Source organism: Diadema antillarum, unplaced genomic scaffold (genome assembly GCF_040938485.1).
Source record: "Diadema antillarum isolate AM-2024a unplaced genomic scaffold, OU_Dant_1.0 seq00002344_RagTag, whole genome shotgun sequence".
NCBI lineage: Eukaryota > Metazoa > Echinodermata > Echinoidea > Diadematoida > Diadematidae > Diadema > Diadema antillarum.
In genome coordinates, this window is record NW_027272959.1 from 18,510 (window position 1) to 38,007 (window position 19,498).

Here is a 19,498-nt window from a genome sequence, read left to right on the forward strand (position 1 = left end):
AATGATGACACAAACAGCCATGGCAGCGAAAAGATATGAATTTCTTTGCACAGTGCATAGGCTAGGAGTCTTCCAGGGGTGGTCTAGTGGTATGAGACCGCTTGATCAAGTTCAAAATGTGCAATTCAGCCAGTGCAGCGGAAGTTGGAGAGCAGCTACTGCAGTTAGAAGTTCAGAGTTACCTCAGACAGTAATATCAGGGATGCACAAAGTAGTTTTGAAAAGAGTGGCATCAACATCCTGTACATCTTTATCATCATTATCATCATCGTCTTCATCATTGTCATCGTCATCAGCACCATCCTCCAGTGCTCTGCCAACATCATCCTCCTCATCGCGCAGTACTTTGTCAATGGCTTCATCATCGGCATTGTCACTGCGATCGTCTTCATCGGCCACTGCATCGAATCCAGCTGTCGGGGGTCAGCGGCAGAGGCTCATAATCCTAGGGACAGGATGGGGTGGCTACAGTGTCCTGCGGAACGTGGACAAGTCCCTATATGATGTGGTGGTCATCAGCCCTAGAAATCATTTCCTGTTTACACCCCTCCTAGCTAGTACCACAGTGGGCACCCTGGAGTTCAGGTAAGATCTCACCAAGAAATTGACTTTGCTCTGGTGAAAAAAAATATTTGGCACTCACACACAAGCCGTGCTAAACAATGTCTTGATTGGATATGATATGATACATTTTGTGTGTTAATGAGCACTCGCTTTTTCAAATTACTTCAATTCTCATAAACTTGAAGTATCTAGCATGTGATCATTGATACTCTTGGATCAAGATTGAATTAAAACATCAGCGAACTTTCAGACATTTCTGTACTTGTTAGTCACACAATAGTTAATAATTTCTCACTTGCAAATCTGACCTATATCCATAGAATTATGTTGATGAGAGTGTTGCTGTTTTTGAGACCTGTGAAGGTCTGATATATCAATAGCTTTTACGGAGGTATCAGCTCTCACTTTCAAATCCACTAAGATATGACCACGCTTGGCATCAGGGCCAAAGCCTCACGTTAAGTATCTTTTGCATTTCAGTTGAGGATAGATTGACATGACTCTCTTGTTTTACAGGAGCATCATTGAGCCCGTGAGGAATGTTGGATTCAGACAGTCGGATCACTTTCATCTCTCTGAGGCCATGGATTTGGATGTCAAGAACAAGGTATGCACCATCAGATGCTCATGGTAACTCAATCTCCTTGTGATTTATTTTCAGCTACCCCTCATGCAATGCCATTCCATGTTAACTTCACTTTAACCTGTTGAGGACAAACTGATTTTGCTATAACCCATGTTTCCCATAGTCACCTGCCTGAGTATACTCGGGACTAATCTTCAACTGGTTGAATAAATTTCATGTAGGCACAACTGCTGTTTTGAGTTTCCGTAGCTGTTGTACAGTCAAGATAAAACAACCCGCCCCCCCCCAAAAAAAAAAAAAATGTCATTGATGCCAGAAGTGACATGAAGCATACAGTGAAGAACGTTTGTTGTATTTTATGAATTGTTTCATCTATATATGCAACCTCATTTTAGGTGGTAACCTGCCAGAGTGTCATTGATCGCAGCACGCTGTACAATCTGGAGTACGACAAGCTGGTGATTTCTGTCGGTGCCATCAGCAACACCTTTGGTGTGCCCGGTGTACGGGAGCACACATTCTTTCTGAAGGTAAACAAAAATGTGTGTAACTCTAGGGCACTTGATAGGCCTTTAGTACTATTCTTTTTCAGGCAAGAAGATTTCATTTCGTGGAATATGATTGCAAAAAGAAGACATACAGTTAAGCTCCAAGGCAATTCAAATTTGTGTTTGAATTTGCTTGTCCGGCTCTTAAAAAAATGCCAGATGCAAGGATATTTTGAAGGATAATTTGTTATTGCTACAGTCTTTTATACTGAGGAGCATACCTACCTTTGACCTCATGAGTACTTGCAAAACAGATGTTTTACCTGGAATTGTTTTAACATGGAATTGTTTACAAATGCTAGATGTTTACAGACTATACCAATTTGTAATTGGAACTGTAATGTTTGACCTAATCCATCATACTTTACTGCACGATATCTCTGATTATTGTTTTGAAATTGACCATAATCATGATACAAGGTTTAAAAATAATATGAATTATAAATCAATAAGAATCAGATCTGAAACAGGTAAACGCGCCTTGTCATATGCAGGCAGTATAATTTGGAGAGGATTTCCTCATTATGTCAAAAAGATAAACACCCGTAATGCTTTTCGGATATCATTGCGAAAGTATCTGTTATCAATATAATAATGATCCCCTATGAAAACATGTAAATAATTATGTACATATAACAATTCTTCTGTAAATATTGTAAATACGTTATATTATAATCTATATCATTGAAAGGACTGGCCTCAACTAGCCTGCACGCTATTGCCAGTTCTTTTTTGCCAAACTATATCTTAACTATTCATTGTTGTGACTTCGTTGACGATGTTTGTTTGTTTGTTTGGTAAATAAATCTAATTTCATTTCATTTCATTTCATTACCTTAAGGTATACCCAAAATTGTCAAACACCCTGGTAGTGCTGTGTTTTGATTGACTTAACTTGACCCATGCTGATGATTTCAGGAAGTCAGCGATGCCAGAGCGATCAGGAACCGCATCCTGAGCAACTTTGAGCTGGCCCTGCATCCGGGCATCTCTGAGGAAGAGAAGAAACGGCTACTGCACATTATCATCGTGGGAGGGGGACCAACAGGGGTGGAGTTTGGAGCAGAGCTGTATGATTTTGTGAAAGAGGTACGGAAATTGGCTCTGGGTCTGTACCTGAAAAGGAACGCTAGATACTCATTTAAGACTTGTGTGTATGTGTGTGTTTGGTTCTAAGTGTGATTGGTATTTGGCAAAGTTAAAACAACCACATTGATTAGAATGATAGCTAGTTGATACTTGCAAAACACCTTTTCCAGTGGATTTGAAGTGGTTTGAGATGTCATCCCTTAGTTGGCATTGGAGTCAACCTAGATGTGCAAACTACTAAGAAGTGATAGTGCAAGTTAAGTGACTACCGCAGGGTTTCAGAATAGATATGTCTTCAGTTGTTTGAATTGAGCTGTTCGACTGAAAGTGAGAAATTTTCCTAGTTTGCATATGAGTATTCATCAAGAATAGAGTGATCCATCCACCAATTCCATCTCATCATGCAACCTTTGTTTTTACTCCCAGAGGATTCTATCTTCATCAAGCAATATAGCATCAACAAACTTTTCTTTTTCTGTCAGACACATACAAATATTGACCAGTATTGCCCCTGTGAGATATTGTAAATGTCCTTTCTCTTTTTCTCCCTCACACACACACACACATGCATAATCTGTCTTCTTCTCTTTTTTTTTTTGGCAGGATGTCTCGCGACTTTACAAGCAGGAGCAGGGACACGTACAAGTGTCTCTCATTGAGGGTCGCAAGATACTGGGCGCCTTCAACAAGAAACTCCAGCAGTACGCAGAGAAGAAGATCCGTGCCAGGAGCCAGATGGAACTCATCCAAGCCAACGTCAGCAGTGAGTGTGATGTCATCTCGATGTATCTACGAGCTCGTTTCTACAGACTATTTAAAATTTGAGGTGATGCGAGGTCATGTATGGTGATTCGCAGTGATACGCGATGATGCATGGCGATGTGCGATGACACCTCAATTTTTTTCCTCAATAGAAACACATCGCGTTGTGGGTAATGTGAGGTGATGCAAGGTGCTCCGGCGTCCACCTTTTTATTTAAGTGGTTGATGCGAGATGATGTGAGGGACAATTTTTTAGATGCAACATAGCGGGTGACAAAATCTGCAGTGTGCCAGAAGTATTGAATTATAGAGATGCGCATCACCGCATATTTATTGCTCATTAGAAACGGTTCTTGAATACAAGGTGATGTGGGGGACAAACATTTGCGGTGATGCGAGGTGATACAAGGTGTCCAGTAGAAACATGCTCTATTATCCATGAATTTAATTTCAGTATTTTCAATTAATCAATTTGTTGTTTGTTTGTCTGGTTAGGCATTGCTGTTGATATTTTATATCATTACGTCTGCAAGCTGGACTAGTATTGTTTTTGTTTTTTTTCTTATTGATCTTTGGTTTGTGAAAGAGATAAACTGCAAAAGCACGATATGTTCCATATACTGTAAAAGTGGTTTCTTTCGCGTTGGTTTTATTTTCGCGCTTTGAGGTTGAACTGCGAATTTAACATCACGCGAAAATGTTTTGAACTCGCCCCTTGTTACAAAGCTATTGCACACAATGGTCATGCACACACGAAGATTCCGCGCATTGAGTGTATTGATGGTCAACACACACACAGGGATACCGCGCAATGTACATAGTGTTAAACTTTACAAGCATGTTATAAAGTACTCGAGAGACGGGATTTCAGGTAAGCCTGCATTTGATTTTAATTTCTATTTAATAGATAAAAGAATAATTGGATTATAGTTTGGGTTTTCATGTGCAAAATAAAACAGTTTTTGCCGACTGTGAATTCACAGATTTTGCCAACCGCGAATTTAAACACACGCGAAAAAGTCGGCACCGATAGAAACTGCGAAAGTATCTGTATGTGAAAGAAACCACTTTTACAGTATCTAGGATTTCTCAAATTATGTTTTGAAGCCACATACTATATTAAATGTGTTGAAATCCACAATGTGAGAATTGATAATTGATGTTTTATTTGTTCATGTGGATACAACACTTACTTTTCTAGAAAGTTCTGTAACTTGATGATGATAGTGATATTGCAGTAATATGGCCCATTGCATCAAACTTCATGAACTTATTTGTACTTGCCATTCTATAGTTTTCTTATACACTAAGTGAAATCAAGAGTACTTTCACTGTGGTAGCCCCGCTTGCGTAGAAATAGTTAAATTTGATAGGCATTATCATCACTTCAAACAGAAACAGTAATGGCTCGGGTTTTTTCGAGACAAATAGTGAAAGAAAGATGCCCCTAATGCTCCAAGTCGCTTAGTGGACTTGGCACAGATTTGCTTCTGCTTATCTTCATTAGTGATGTCTATTTTGAAGAGACATATCAATGTCTTTTGAGGAAAGAGCTTCTTCACCATATAGGTATTAAGATAAAAACAAAATTAAAACAAAATAGTAACATTTACTTCTTGTTTATCTTGAAAAGCTCACTTTTCAGGTTAGAAGAGTAAAAAAGACAAGAAAAATAAATAAAAGAATGACTGAGGTGATGAATCGGTGATTCTGGCTTGTAGGATGTTATCATCCTAATTCATGCTCATGTATATCTGAGAAGAGGATGAAAAATTGGCTGAGGTGATGGATCAGTCATTCTTACAGGTAGGATGTCAGCGTTCTAATTCATGATCATGAATATTCTGGCAAAATGGAAGAAGGAGAAATAGGCTGAGGTGATGGATCAGTGATTCTTACTGGTAGAATGTCAGCGTTTTAATTCATGATCATTAATATTCCAGAAAAATGGAAGGAGACAAAAATAGGCTGAGGTGATGAATCAGTGATTCTTACTGGTACAATGTCATTGTTCTAATTCGTGATCATGAATATTCAAGAAAAGGGGAAGAAAGAAATGGCTAAGGTGATTGATTAGTGATTCTGATGAGAAGGGTGTCACCATTCTAAAGGGATTGTATAGTTTTGGGTGAGACCTAATTACAGGTTTCTAACATTTTTTGGTGAGATAATGAGAAACCTCTTATGAAATATGAAAGAGCATGTAATTCTATGAGGAATTCAACGTTTATTTGATGAAAATTGGTTTTGAAATGGCTGAGATATCCAAAAAGAGCGATTCTAATAAAGTATGGGACCCACACTTTATTACGATCGCTTTGTTTTACTTTGTTTTTGGATGTTTCAGTCATTCCAAACCCGATTTTCATCAAATAAACTTTGAATTCCTCTTAAAATGGTATGCTCTGTACTACTGTAAAAGTGGATATTTTCGCGCGACTAATTTTTCGCGATTGGCCAGGTCAGAAGAGTTTCGCGTGTTTTTAATTCCGCGGAATCAAGACGGCACGCACAGGAACATATGGCAAGCAAAAATATTCGCGGGCTTTTATTTTCGCGCTAGTTTCTGGTTGCGCGAAATGCGCGAAAATTTCAACACCGCGAAAATTTCCACTTTTACAGTATTTCATAAGTGTTTTCTTGGTGTCTCGCAAAAAGTTACAAGCCCAATTCTCACCTCCACCAATACTGTATCATGCTCATGAATATTTGGGAAAAGGAAAAAAAATTCCGCCAAGTGATAAATCAGTGATTTTGACTTGTAGGATGTCATCTTTCTTACTCTAATTCATGCTGATGAATATTTTGTGTCACAAGGTGTCCAGGCAGACAGTGTCACTTTGTCCGATGGAAGGACCATCCCTTGTGGCCTGGTCGTCTGGTCAACTGGTCTGGCTCCCAGGTGAGGCACTGGTGTCTGCATTGGACAACATCTGGCATGGGAAACTCACTGAAATAATATATTGTTTGCAAAATTCAACTTTTTAAACTGGCAGAATGTGTGCACAGAATATTGTATGTCAGACTTGATTTTACAGTTACACAGTGCCTTGTTGTGCAGATGTAACGATCATGCAGTTCGTTTTAAGTCTTGACCAATTTTATACACTGTTAGGGACAAGTTGTTCATGAAGAAAATCTCGTAAGGGATTACATTGTAGCTTCTCCTTTACCTGTGTATGTGTGTGTGTGTCTAGCAGTTAAAGGCAGGTAATTGCCATATGTTTCATTTCAAAGATCAAGTGATAGCAAGTGACCTTTTACCTTGAAAGAGAAGATGTTAATAATGAAACCAAAATTTGGATTGAATAGGTTTGGATAAGTAAAAGCTTAACATTAAAAAAAAGCAATTCTGAGGTTGTCCTTGCTTTCAAAGTGCTTATGAAAGTTTCTATAGCTGAGTTTATGTGCTTTAATTGACATGAAAAACTTGGAAAGTTTTATCGCATAATGAGCTAACGCTATTATTGTTAAGTTGTGATTAAAGCTGCTAAAAACAGAGAAAACAATAAGGAAATAAAAATACTTTCAATCATAACTTCAAAATATTCCTTGTTATGTTACAAGTGAGGTCTCATTGGAAAGGTTTCATTCTATTGCATCTGATGATGAACTTTAAAATGTTAAAAGATGGTGCTTAGCCCATTTTGCAATGAAACTCTTTATGTGTTTCAGTAGAAGTATCTCATCATTTTTTTTCTTGAGTATCATTTTGTTCTTCTGTATTTCTCATGAACGGCATGAAGGCCATTTGTGGAGTCCTTAGACCTACCTAAAAACCAGCAGGGCCAGCTCCTGACCAACAGAAGACTACAGGTGGCCGAGGTCGACGACGGCAGCATCTTCGCCATCGGCGACTGCGGGGAGATAGAGGAAGACCCCCTACCATGTACTGCACAGGTGCGCATTAAATCCTTCTGTGTGCTATGTAGACATAGCTGTGACCTGCCAAGCTTTTTTATTTGCATAAGGTTTACCTTCCACCTAATTATAACAATAATTTTGAACAGACAATATTAAAGTACAAAATACCTCCTTTACCATGATATCTCTTGTCTTTTGACAACCCTGCAACATGTCTGTAATCACATACAGCATGGATTATGGTGCATTTATGGAGAGATATCAAATGAACAGCTGCTATCTGTCACCCTGTATCTTCCATATCATCTCTTATTATTATAAGATTTTATCTCACTGCACCATTATATAATCCTCCCCTCCTTCAATTATCTCCCCTTTCCTACTTGCTCCGCCCCTCCTTTTCCCGTTTTTCTCCACCTTCTTCCCCCATTCCCCCTTCTTGCTTCCCCTCTCCTCTTACCTTATTTCCCCCTGTCAACTTATTATTGTATTTCCCCCTCCCTCACCCTTTTCCCCACTTCCCTTTCCTGCCTCCTCTCCCCCTCTCCCCTTCTTTCCTCCTTCCTGTTCCTCCTCCCCTTACCTCCCTTGCCTCCTCCCTTCCTCATCCTTTCCTCCTTGCTTTTCTCCCCTTCTCTTTCCCCTATCTTCCACCCCTCCCCTCTTCCATACCTCATCTCCCCTCTCCCCCTTTTCCTCCCCTCATCCTCCTTCCCTCTTACCTCCCCCTCATCCCTAACCCTTCTTTCCCCTTCCTCACCCCCATCCCCTCCTCCACCATGTAGGTTGCCGAGAGACAGGGCAGATACCTTGCCAAGCTCCTTGCTCACCAAGGACCGGCCTCAGACCTGCCGCCTTATCAGTTCCAGGGCTTTGGGATGCTGGCCTATGTTGGGGACTACAAGGCACTGGCTGACACACCTGCCATGAAGACTCAGGGTAAGTTGACCAGTGAACTAAAGGACTGAATCATTATACAAATGATGCACAGGACAGAGTGGATCGGTGAGAATTGGATGCGCGAGTTTAACTTTGGAATTGTTTAAACCCATGAACGCAGCGAGTGGGTTTTAGACTGTTCCAAAGTTAAACGAGAGCATCCAATTCTCACTGATCCATGAAATAGTCCCGTGCGTTATTTGTGTTATGAAATGGGCCTGTTAATTAGTGAAGTACAACCATTTTCCCCATCATGCGTCCGGTACACCTACAACACTATACAAGACTTGAGCCATGCGTTCGGATTATACCGGATACATTGCTCAGTGTGGATTAGTAAAAATCAATGCGTGACAATTGACCAGTCAGATTGCAGAGATTCTAAAGCCCATTTTATAACAAGTAATGTGGTATTGCAAATTTTCATGATATAACACAGACCAATACTAATGAGTTTACCTTCACTACTAGAAAATTAGTTCAGGTTTAGTTTCATATTGCTCAGATGAAAATACATAGAAATAACAAACACACGGTCATGGACAAGGAAATGTTGCAGTACCATAGTAAATGAGAAATGTGATGGAGCCTACACAAAGGAAAGCTTCTTTGACTGGCTTGAAGGTCTCATTAAATTAGTTTTAACCGGAGGTTTAAAAAAAAAAAAAAAAAGCTTTGTGTGTATTCGTATTACTTAATAAAGATTCTTGGTTTTTTTTTTTTTTTTTTTTTTTTTTGGGGGGGGGGGGGGGGTGGGGGGGGGGGTGGGGGGGTGGGGGGTGGGGGGCATGAGGTCAAAGGTCAAACGTCAAGTGAAAATGTTAAAATCCCATTTTTTGTTAATATCTCGGAAATGGTTCAAGGTACATTCATGGAACTTAGTGAATATTCATGTACTGATTGGCAGTGATTTTGGAAACTTTAGGGTCAGAGGTCCACGTCAATTCAAACTTTCATTATTTTCTTATGTATGCAGTGCCTGAGGGTTTTCTTTTTTTGTTGAATTGTTCTTATTTTGTATGAGCCTGCATGTTATTTTGATTTTGTAATTTTACATTTGTATATCTATGTAATATTGTGTATGTATATTTTTCACTTTTGTAAAATCATTTGTAATTCAGCCTCTGGCTGTGATCAATGATTTGTTGAATAAAGATACCATTAATAATAAGTTACTGGTGTGAAAAGATTACACAGATTGGATAGACAAATTATGGCAAAAGAAAAAAAAAATACATGTACATATGATGAATTAGTAAATAACAGGGAAAATTGGTGAAAAAGTGTAAAAAAGCATGATAGCCACATTTTCATGACTGTTGAAGTTATTGCATTGTCATCATTCCATATGTCTATGAGTGTACATGTCAGTGCTCTCTCATCCAATGAAATGTAGTATTGTGACAGTTGAAGACTTGTTTGTTAAAAGCTTATACATTTGTATATGATTATAATATTATATCATATGTTATATAAAGCCAAACATCTTCATGCTTGGAGACGCTGTATGGCTCACTTGAAATGGCTATGTTCAATTTGTGAAATTGGATATAGCACTTTGATAGAGCCTTGTTGTGATTTCTTGTTTGTTTGTTTGTTTGTTTGTTTGTTTGTTTTTCAAAACCTATGTCATGTAGCATATGTGCCAGGAATACCAGAGAAGAAATTTACATTTTAGATTGAGTGGCTGGCAGTTATAAAATCTGAAACAATTTTGTCATACTTCTGTTGAAATGCTAAGCAATGCCAGAATGTAATAGTCTATAAATGGCAAACAAAATGAGAAGAAAAAAAAAAAGAATCATGCATTTTGTGACATTATTATTTTGTTTCTGTCTCTGTACCCTCTGCCTCAGGATTCAGTTCATGGGTGCTGTGGCGGTCGGCTTACCTGACACGCCTTGGCAGCTGGCGGCTGCGCATGCAGGTTCCCATCGACTGGACCAAGACACTCCTCTTTGGCAGAGACACCTCACGTTTCTGAGATGTGGCACTGAGACGTTCACGCTTTGGCATGCCAATTAGAGTGGGCCGATTATTCGTCAGTTTTGTTTTTGAAATAGTTAGTTTTGTGAACATATTTTGATAGTGCCATTCATTATTTTTCCATCCAGAGGTGATGCTGGAAATATGGAGCGGTGCTTCTGATTTGATACACACTGAAATCGGGTTCTTTATTACAGTTGAACCTCTCTTATCCGGCCTCCCTTTATCTGGATCTCTCTATTATACGGAGGCAATCGCGCCGTGATCTTTTTTTTTTTTTTTTTGAATAATTACGGGAGGAAAGGGGGATTCCCAACTCCTTGAGAACTCCTACACAAACACACATGAATTACATATTACTTCCAACATGATTAGCATACATTACATCAAATTTCCTTCCAAATTGCTTACCTTCAGACATTTTAACATCCCCAAACATCCCCAAATGTAACAATGAAAAGGTTGCAGTATACACATTACTACATGTGATACTACAATGGGCTACATCAGTACATGTGTATGTATATGTACATGTATAAAGTATTGAGTCTCCCGTATCCGGCCAAATCCCTGATCCGGATGAGCCCCGGTCCCGACTTGTCCGGATACGAGAGGTTCAACTGTATATGAATAAGCATGGCTTAAGTCAATCCAAGATCACCAAGGCAATGGCCGTGGATGCCACTATTGAAATCACTGTTTGGTTTTTTTGGGGGCAAGTTTATGCCCTTTTTAGAACTTCTTATATTTGCTGTCTTAGAACACTTCAGAAAAGTTGCTTTGCCTCCAGAAAATGATGAATTTAAGCCCTGTTGAAGAGTTGTGTGTAATGTGGTAAAAATTGGCAGAAGTTATGTTCATTTTTTTTTTCAGCTGACTGGCAGAGTCATGGATATTCAGTGTAAAACAACAGATGTTCTAAGTGTATTCATTCCTTGCGTATAATGGCATTTCCAACACCTAGTTTAGCGTAGTGATTAAGCCTAACAACCAAAAGATAAATCCATTGATAGTCTAACTGGAAAGTTTTCTCACTTGGTAGATTAAGAGATCAGGGATTTGATTATTGTGTGATTGAAACACAGCTTAAACTTTGGTGTTTGGTAAATATTCTCTACATGGCTAAAACTGACGGAAAAATTTTTGACAGTGCCTCCCAAAACACAATCTCATACTGGTTTCAGATGCTCTACCAAGACAAGGACTACTGAAGTGTGTTTTATTTATTTAATTTTTTTTCAGACTGTCCTAACAACTACCCTGTCAAAAATGACAATTGTCATTTTTGTATTTACTGTTCCAAACCTGCATGTTTTAGTCTTTACCTCCTGAAGTATATCGATACTATATTGTTTGCTGTCAGTTTACTAGTGTGTCTTTCACCGTGTTGTGATGCTGCAAGGTATAATACATGCCTTTCATTTGGTTTACTGTCTTTTCATAGAGGTGCTTTGTCCATTTGAGGTGCAGGTAACTCAGGCATCCATGTTTGGGAGCTGCTTTTCAGTATTGTATGTCGAAAATCATATCATGCACAGTTCAGTGGCACCTGTACAACCTTATTGGATGTTTTTAGTATGTATATATTTTGTGTATTGTTCTGTGAGAATTTGATAAACTCAGGGTGTTTATTTGACATAATTTTTAGTTTCATATTATGTATACAAATGGTATAAGTAAAAGGAGCACATCATTTAGCAAGACCTTTAAGTAACACCTGAACTGTCTCATAATATTTTGAATGGAGGAGAAAGTTTTTTCCTTTTCTTTTGAAAGCAGAGATATACAATAACAAAAAATTGGAAAATGTAAGTATAAAGACCACAGAATATTGCACGTGCAGTATTGCATATGGAAAAAAAAAGTACACAACTTCAATTTTGCTGTAACCAAGCAAATCTATATGAAACAGACTGTATATACCACCTTGACAATCTTGAAATACAGTACAAGGTATCCCAGGAAAGCCAATTATTTATACACTGCATATCTTCATCTGAATATTTATTGTTATTTTTAAGAAATTTTAAAGGCAGTCATTTTGGTTGAAACTTCCGTGAGTCATATCAACTGATCCAAGGGCAGCAGACAGCATTATCGTGGTTGGGAACCTGGGGTGGTATTCTGAGACCGTTTTATCTCTGTTGTAAGTCTGTTATAGCAAATCGGTATTCTGAACACCGTTTTATCTCTGTTGTAACTTGTGTTGTAACTTGTGTTTTATCTTGCGCTCCCTTTGCCTGCGCATACCATTGTCTTAGGGTATGCGTACGCGCGTACAACTGGGCGCAAACCTGAACACCCATTAGATTACACGGTATTCTGAAAACTGTTTTATCTTCTGTTGTAAGTCATGGTCCGTGCAAATTTATGCTTCTGAGATAAAACAGGGAGGAAGGTGTTTTATCTTTGTTGTAACTTTTGTTTTAACTTATGTTAGATAGTGAGGTAATTCATTAACTCAACATTGTGGTACGCGAGTTCAAAATAAAAAAAGATATACAAAAAAATAAAAGCAATGTAAGTACAGAAAGGCAAAAGATAAAGCAGTTTGACAAAATGTAAACTCATTCCACAATACAAAATTTGGTAACAGTAACATTGCAAGTACATTCGTGTAGCATAATATGCATATCATATAATAGATAGAACAACAAACAAATGAACAGAAAGGTTACCGGCAGTTTGTTTCAAGCACGAAAACACAAACTCATAAATACAAAACTTCCTATATACCATGCCAAAGACCTTTTTTTAGAAAGTTTCCTCTGAATTATATTTAATTGATACTGGATATAAAAAAGTAAAAGTCATTCAACTCTATTTATGGTACCGTTTATGATCATTCATCTTTCAAAATATCAAACATTTTTTTCTTTTTACGTGATCTCACTATATTCACCTATGAGAATTCGGCATTTTCAGTACCTTTGGGTGTTTCAAAAATATTTCGCAAGTGCTTGTTCTATGAGAAATTTGAAAAAGCTGACATCGGATATTAAATTTTTCACAAATATCAAGAAGTCAGTTAATCTTCTGAATGCTGTGAGTGCCCTTAATAAACATTAATAGTTAACAAAACACAATAAGCATGATAATTTCCTATATCCCTCTAATGGACAATCCTGTGCCAAAATAATGATAATGATAATATTAGTAATAATAATGATAATAATAATAATAATGATAATAATAATAATAATAATAATAATAATAAATTGCAAGGGCCTATGAAGCGTATAGTTCCCCATAAACCATGAAATTCGGATTCCTCTCACGAACGCCAAATATCTTATTATTTTTTAAACAAAATTTCAAGTAAAAAGACTCAATTTGAGATAGCTTTTCGAATCCCCGTACCGCACCAACTATACGTCAAAACTGGAAAGCAGGCATAATGATCAAGCTTCTGCTGTATATCTCTGGCTCTCTTTACCTGCGCATGCCATTGTCATATTTGTGCGCACGCCAGAGAATGAGCACTTGTTAATATGCGCAGAGTTAAGCAAGGCGCATTTGCCCAAGGGAGAAATCTTATTGGTTAAAACGTCTTAGATGCTACTTCTAACAAAATTTCCTATTTGATATGATTATTTGGGTGGGTGTGGCTTTCAGGACTTACAACACCGTTAAAACGGTTCTCAGAATACCGATTTACGACTGTTTTAGCGGTGTTGTAACTCACAGACTTACAACAGAAGTTACAACAGAAGTTACAACAGAGATAAAATGGTGTTCAGAATACCACCCCAGATGTTTTGTGCCTGTGCTTTCGTCGTGTGTAGACTCCGCGTAATTTGTTGTGAACCAATCCCACAGAACCCATGAGCCCGACACCTAAACTACATCCTACCCTTCTGTTTCCCGATAAAAAAATTACAGATGTCTGTAGAAATGTTAAAAGCAAGAAAAAGAATGAATATTCTGATGCTTCTGTGTTAAGAATTGTGGCATAGTAATAGGATAGGAATCTGTTTCTATTCTGGCTAATGCAAGTATTGCTTACCGCCTTGAATTTGATGCCATCTATTGTGATAAGTGTGAATGAGAGGATGACATGCGGGAATGTCTCCTTTGTGTGCAAATGTTTTTTTAATGGTTGTTGTGTGCCAATTCTAGAGAAAAATAGATTATTATTTAAGTATTAAAGGTTAATTTATACATCATGTCAGATCCTATAAGTAGCTTTTGACTTACATCATGTCAGATTAATAAGTAGCCTTTGACTTTGATCTGAATTATTGTTACAATGCGCTGATGGTGGTTTTCGTTTTAATGGAACCAAAAATGTGAGGACCACTCAGAAGAAATTGAAGCACACAGTTTTTGCTTTTGTGCCAAAGATATTGATGTGTTTTGTTTTTGTTTTTTGGGAATGCATGAAGTGTATCATCACACGTACATATGAGCTGCTGCTTCTGATACTTCGCATTACCCATTTGGAAAATCGTAATAGAGTTTTTGTGAACTTATGAATTTCTGAATCACTATTTTATGAGGAATATGGTATATAGAAGAATGAGATATTATGTAGCATTGTGTCAAATGGCTTAGTGATTATGAATCTGATTGACGGAATTGGTTGTGCAATTTTGTGGTGATCTACTAGAGCTGTAATTTGTGATATCTCTGTTGTTTCGAAATAAGTTTTTTAGGTGGATTAGTGTGCCAATCAAATGTATGTGTGATGCTGATCATGAAATTTGTCAGCTAGAGACTATTGTAATGACATAAAAATGAGTATAGTGAAAACATATAGAGAGAAATATAGCTTATATTGGTTCCTATAATTATATAAAGTGTCTTGATTTTGATATTGATGTCATTGAAAAGTGCATTTACGTAGAATGTCAAACCTCAAAGCAATATAAGTAAATGTTCTTGAAAATTAAGGCAGATCAGTCAAGAATTTTAAGCAAGTAGAGTAAAACTAGTGTTTCATCATTCTATTTGGCGAGTAATCACATTAGAACAGGATATCTTGAAAAAAAAAGTGCATATATGCATTTGTACATACATCTGGTATGGTTGGGGCACCACCTATCGACAGGGCACCTTCCCATCGACACCCTGCGTATCATGGCTGTTTGCGTATAGAACAAAAAAGTACGCGCGGGATTAAGTGTCATTAGCTATAAAAACAATAAAAACGAAGACACGAAAATCAAACTCAAACAAACCAAGCTAAAAATTACACATCCGATCAGTAACGACGCATGGCTGTGAAATTCACGTGTATTACCTATGGCCTGTGAAATTCACGTGTATACCTATGCTGTGAAATTCACGTGTATACCTATGGAGGAGAGGGGGTGTCGATCGCAAGGTTCCCTTTTTAGCTGCGCGAAGAAAACGGAACGCACGCACTAAAATTGCGCTATTTTAAAACGGAGATTCATAATCAACGAGACGGTCACGACATTCAAAACTGCAGTATTTATGGCATATTTGAGGTAAGAATTAGGCGGATTTGTATTATATTTTTAGAATAAACAAGCTACAGATCCTTAGGGTGTCGATACGTGGTACCCCCAACCCTACTCCAAGTAGTCTATACAAATATACAGTATAGTGGGGAACTCCTGATTGGGTAGGATTTTGAGGAGCACCTCTACATACATATCTTAGATGGATAGATATTAGGATACAACACCTCACTGTTAATATCACTGTGAAATTCATTAGCACTTTCATCCCTGACGAAGGGGGAGGCCCCCGAAAATACATATTTTGAATTAAAATCAAGGCAATTGGCATTTAATGCATTCCTCTATAGTGACATTATTATAGATAGATATAGATATGTGTATATATATATTTATATTATATATATATATATATATATATATATATATATATATATATATATATATATATATATATATATATATATATAATATATATATATGTACACACACAGAGACTCTAACTCTCCCGTTTTAGACGGGAGATCTCCCGCCGAAAACCCATTTTTGCAAAATCTCCCGTTCTCTTGTTGGAAAAAATTTTTTACTTATTGCTATGGTATGTTGAAAAAATAAGCCTTATACACACCAGAGACCATCTAGAACCCTAGGAACTTCGCGCTTCGCACACATCAACATGGAGTATCCCGTTTGCTAGGGGTTTCAGGCGGGAGAATCTCCAGATCAGAAGGTGCTTTGGGTTGGAGTCTCTGTATATATATAGCGAAAACTTTCTTTGTTTCCTTCCTTGTTTCCCCCCCCCCAAAAAAAAAAAAAAAAAATATATATATATATATATTATATCTATTGAAGGGCTACACATCCGATGACATGGCTTTTCACCACTTAGGCTTATGTGATTGTTGGTTGAGCAGAAAAACCACATCATCAAATGTCTCACCTTGTATTTTCTCACTTAAACTAATAATGTCAAGCCTACAAGTAAAGAAGATGTATCGTTTGCATGCCTCACCACACAAACAAACACACACACACACACACACACACACACACAGGAATAAGTGAGTTTAAATGCAAAAACGTATATATCCATATTTTTTTTCAATTTGAAATATTTGAGACTGAAGCTGCTGAAAACAAAGAAAATGATTAAAATATGTGTTATAATTCTAATAAAGTCTTCAAAGTATTTCTTGGTGTGCAATAAGGGCAATATCATTCACAAGTTAGATTTTTTTCTCCCGTTTGATGATGACCTTGATTTATAAAAAAAGAAAAAAAAAACACCTCTTCGATAATGGCATTTGTCTGTTTTTGCATTAAAATTCTTCATATATATATATACATAATTATACACATACTTCAGCATTTGGGTTTCTTCACAGAACAGAAGCATTCATATGAAACGACGCACTTATTTATATAGTGTTTTTTTAAATTTATTTTGCATCTTTTTCTTGCAAGCACTCCATCATATTTTAAAAAGCTTGCAAAATGATTAGCGAAAAACAAACACAAATAACCACCAATATTTTTCTTTAACATTTTTTTTTCTCATCATCTACAAATGAATGTTATGTTGCCACAACGGAGCACAAACAATTTGCACAAAATGACCATGTCATAAGAAATGGCAAGTCCTTAATGTACACAGAACGATCACTAAAAAATGCATCATCACAACTTTAAAAAATATTGCTTTCATATCTTATTTTTTTTTCACTTCACACCATAATTATTTGCACTTCTTGTTTCAGATCATGTGACTGTACAGAACTTATTATGGAAACACTGTACAATTCCAGGCAATAACTTGTCTCAGTAAAATTCACATTTCCGTAAAGTATGCAGAATGAATATATACACAGCTTTTAATAAAAACGTTACATGGCATTGTAATCACATTAGGTGGGGTCAACTATTCTTCTTCCCGTGGGGGGAAAAAATATCTTAATCATGTTAATGGCAACTAATACATCCCACATATAATATATATTGTACTTTACATCATAACTACGAGTCACTGTTTGTTTTGGCAAAATGTGTCAAGAGTAGCAGGCATTGGCAGTGCTCCTGAATCTACATAAATTCCATGATTTTACAAAGGATGGTTTACATATCACATGACAGTATTCAGCAAATCAAAGAATCTGCATGCATATCATTATGTTATCAAAAGTGAAGCGTTTAAAGGGACGCAGTCCTCACGAAATTAAAAAAAATATGTTGTTGTTGGTACCTCCAATGAACTACTTTCACCAAAAACAAACTTTCAAATCACCAAATAAGCTTGTACATTTTGGTTGAAAAAGTGTGACTCTGCATGGTGAATATGCTAATGAGCAAGTCTTGGCGGAGAGTCATACGTCATCGACGCACAACTCTTTCCAGCGGTGTTCTGCTCGTCATGCGTACGCTCCCTAGTTATTTATAAATACATGTTTACTATTTATTTTATGTTAATTGTATATATAAATAAGCTTGAAATATTTTGTTTGAAATAATAAAACCACATATTGTCACATTTTATGAAAAAATAAGATATCATTTTGAACACTTAAATTGGTTTTCTGAGGCACGGCTGTCAACTTAAGAGTAGGGCATCAATGACGTTGCACCTTTTGGCAGGCTCTTACACGATCGCTTGCAGGAATTATTTTTTTAAAATCGCCTACGGAGACAATTTTTGATGTCCACGCGTATAAATTGGTGAAAGGTTATATTTTTTACTCTTCTTAATTATCAGTACAGTGAAAATCTCAGGACTGCTTCCCTTTAACTCTTTTACTGACTGAAATCAAGCCTCCAGCTGTTAAACAAGATCTCGCAATGTGACACTCGACAACCAAGTTCATCCGTCCATGAAAAGACCTCTCGTTTTATTTGTGAGAAAATTGGCTTGTTCATGCATCCCCCCCCCCCACCTTAAGCCTGGAATGTCATCAACACTGAACATGGAAAACATACAAACTAATGTAACATACTAAGCTCATGTAACAACCAGTCCTCACTGACAGCTTGTCAATACCTCAAACAAGGTTCAACTGCTCAACATTTGCTGCACAAATGACAGCTGTGCACATCATCAGTACATGTATCTACAGTTTTAACCATCGTTTTCTATCTCTTTCCCTCTTTTCTTTTAGAAGTAAATTACTTGAAACAGACACATACCAGCCCTCTCCCCTACCCTCCTCCCCCTCCCCCATAAAAAAGTAAATATCTAGTACAAACAATTCATTTTTACATATGTATTTCATCCCATATTTGCCAAGTGAGGACATGAAAGTTGTACACAATACAGGAGTATATCATGCCAGTGCCCCTCCTACTCTCAACAAGCAGTATGACACTATTACTAAAAGCACATGCAAAGAATCTGTGCAATTCATCATTCTAATAGCATTTACATTTCTTCTTTTCTTTTCTTTTTCTTTGAGGGGGGGGGGGGGGAAGAGGTTGATGACATACAGTAAAAACAAACAAACAAAACATTTGCCTGCTTTTTCATGAACTACATTAGGTTTACATTAAAAAACTTTGTTTCTTCAGCAATCCCTGATATTGGCATACTGGTAAGCATACTGATGGCACTTTACAGTCAGTCACATTTAATGTCCAATTGCCAAGCTGCAGAGAAAATATGACCTTAACAAATCCCTTGGAGAAAAGCACAGAAGTCAAATTGGGGTATACACATTGAGCAAAGGACCACACACAAAAAAATAACGTAG

The 19,498-nt window shown here is 37.3% G+C and overlaps 1 protein-coding gene across 1 annotated transcript; it reads left to right on the forward strand.

Annotated features, from left to right (window-relative positions):
* The first annotated feature begins 352 nt into the window (after window positions 1-352).
* Window positions 353-10,336, forward strand: LOC139714621 (uncharacterized). Its single transcript, XM_071626301.1, has 9 exons — window positions 353-585; window positions 1,081-1,171; window positions 1,546-1,680; window positions 2,617-2,787; window positions 3,391-3,550; window positions 6,367-6,451; window positions 7,296-7,449; window positions 8,199-8,352; window positions 10,209-10,336. Exons 1-9 carry the CDS (start codon window positions 353-355, stop codon window positions 10,334-10,336), a joined length of 1,311 nt encoding a protein of 436 aa, XP_071482402.1.
* The last annotated feature ends 9,162 nt before the right edge of the window (window positions 10,337-19,498 follow it).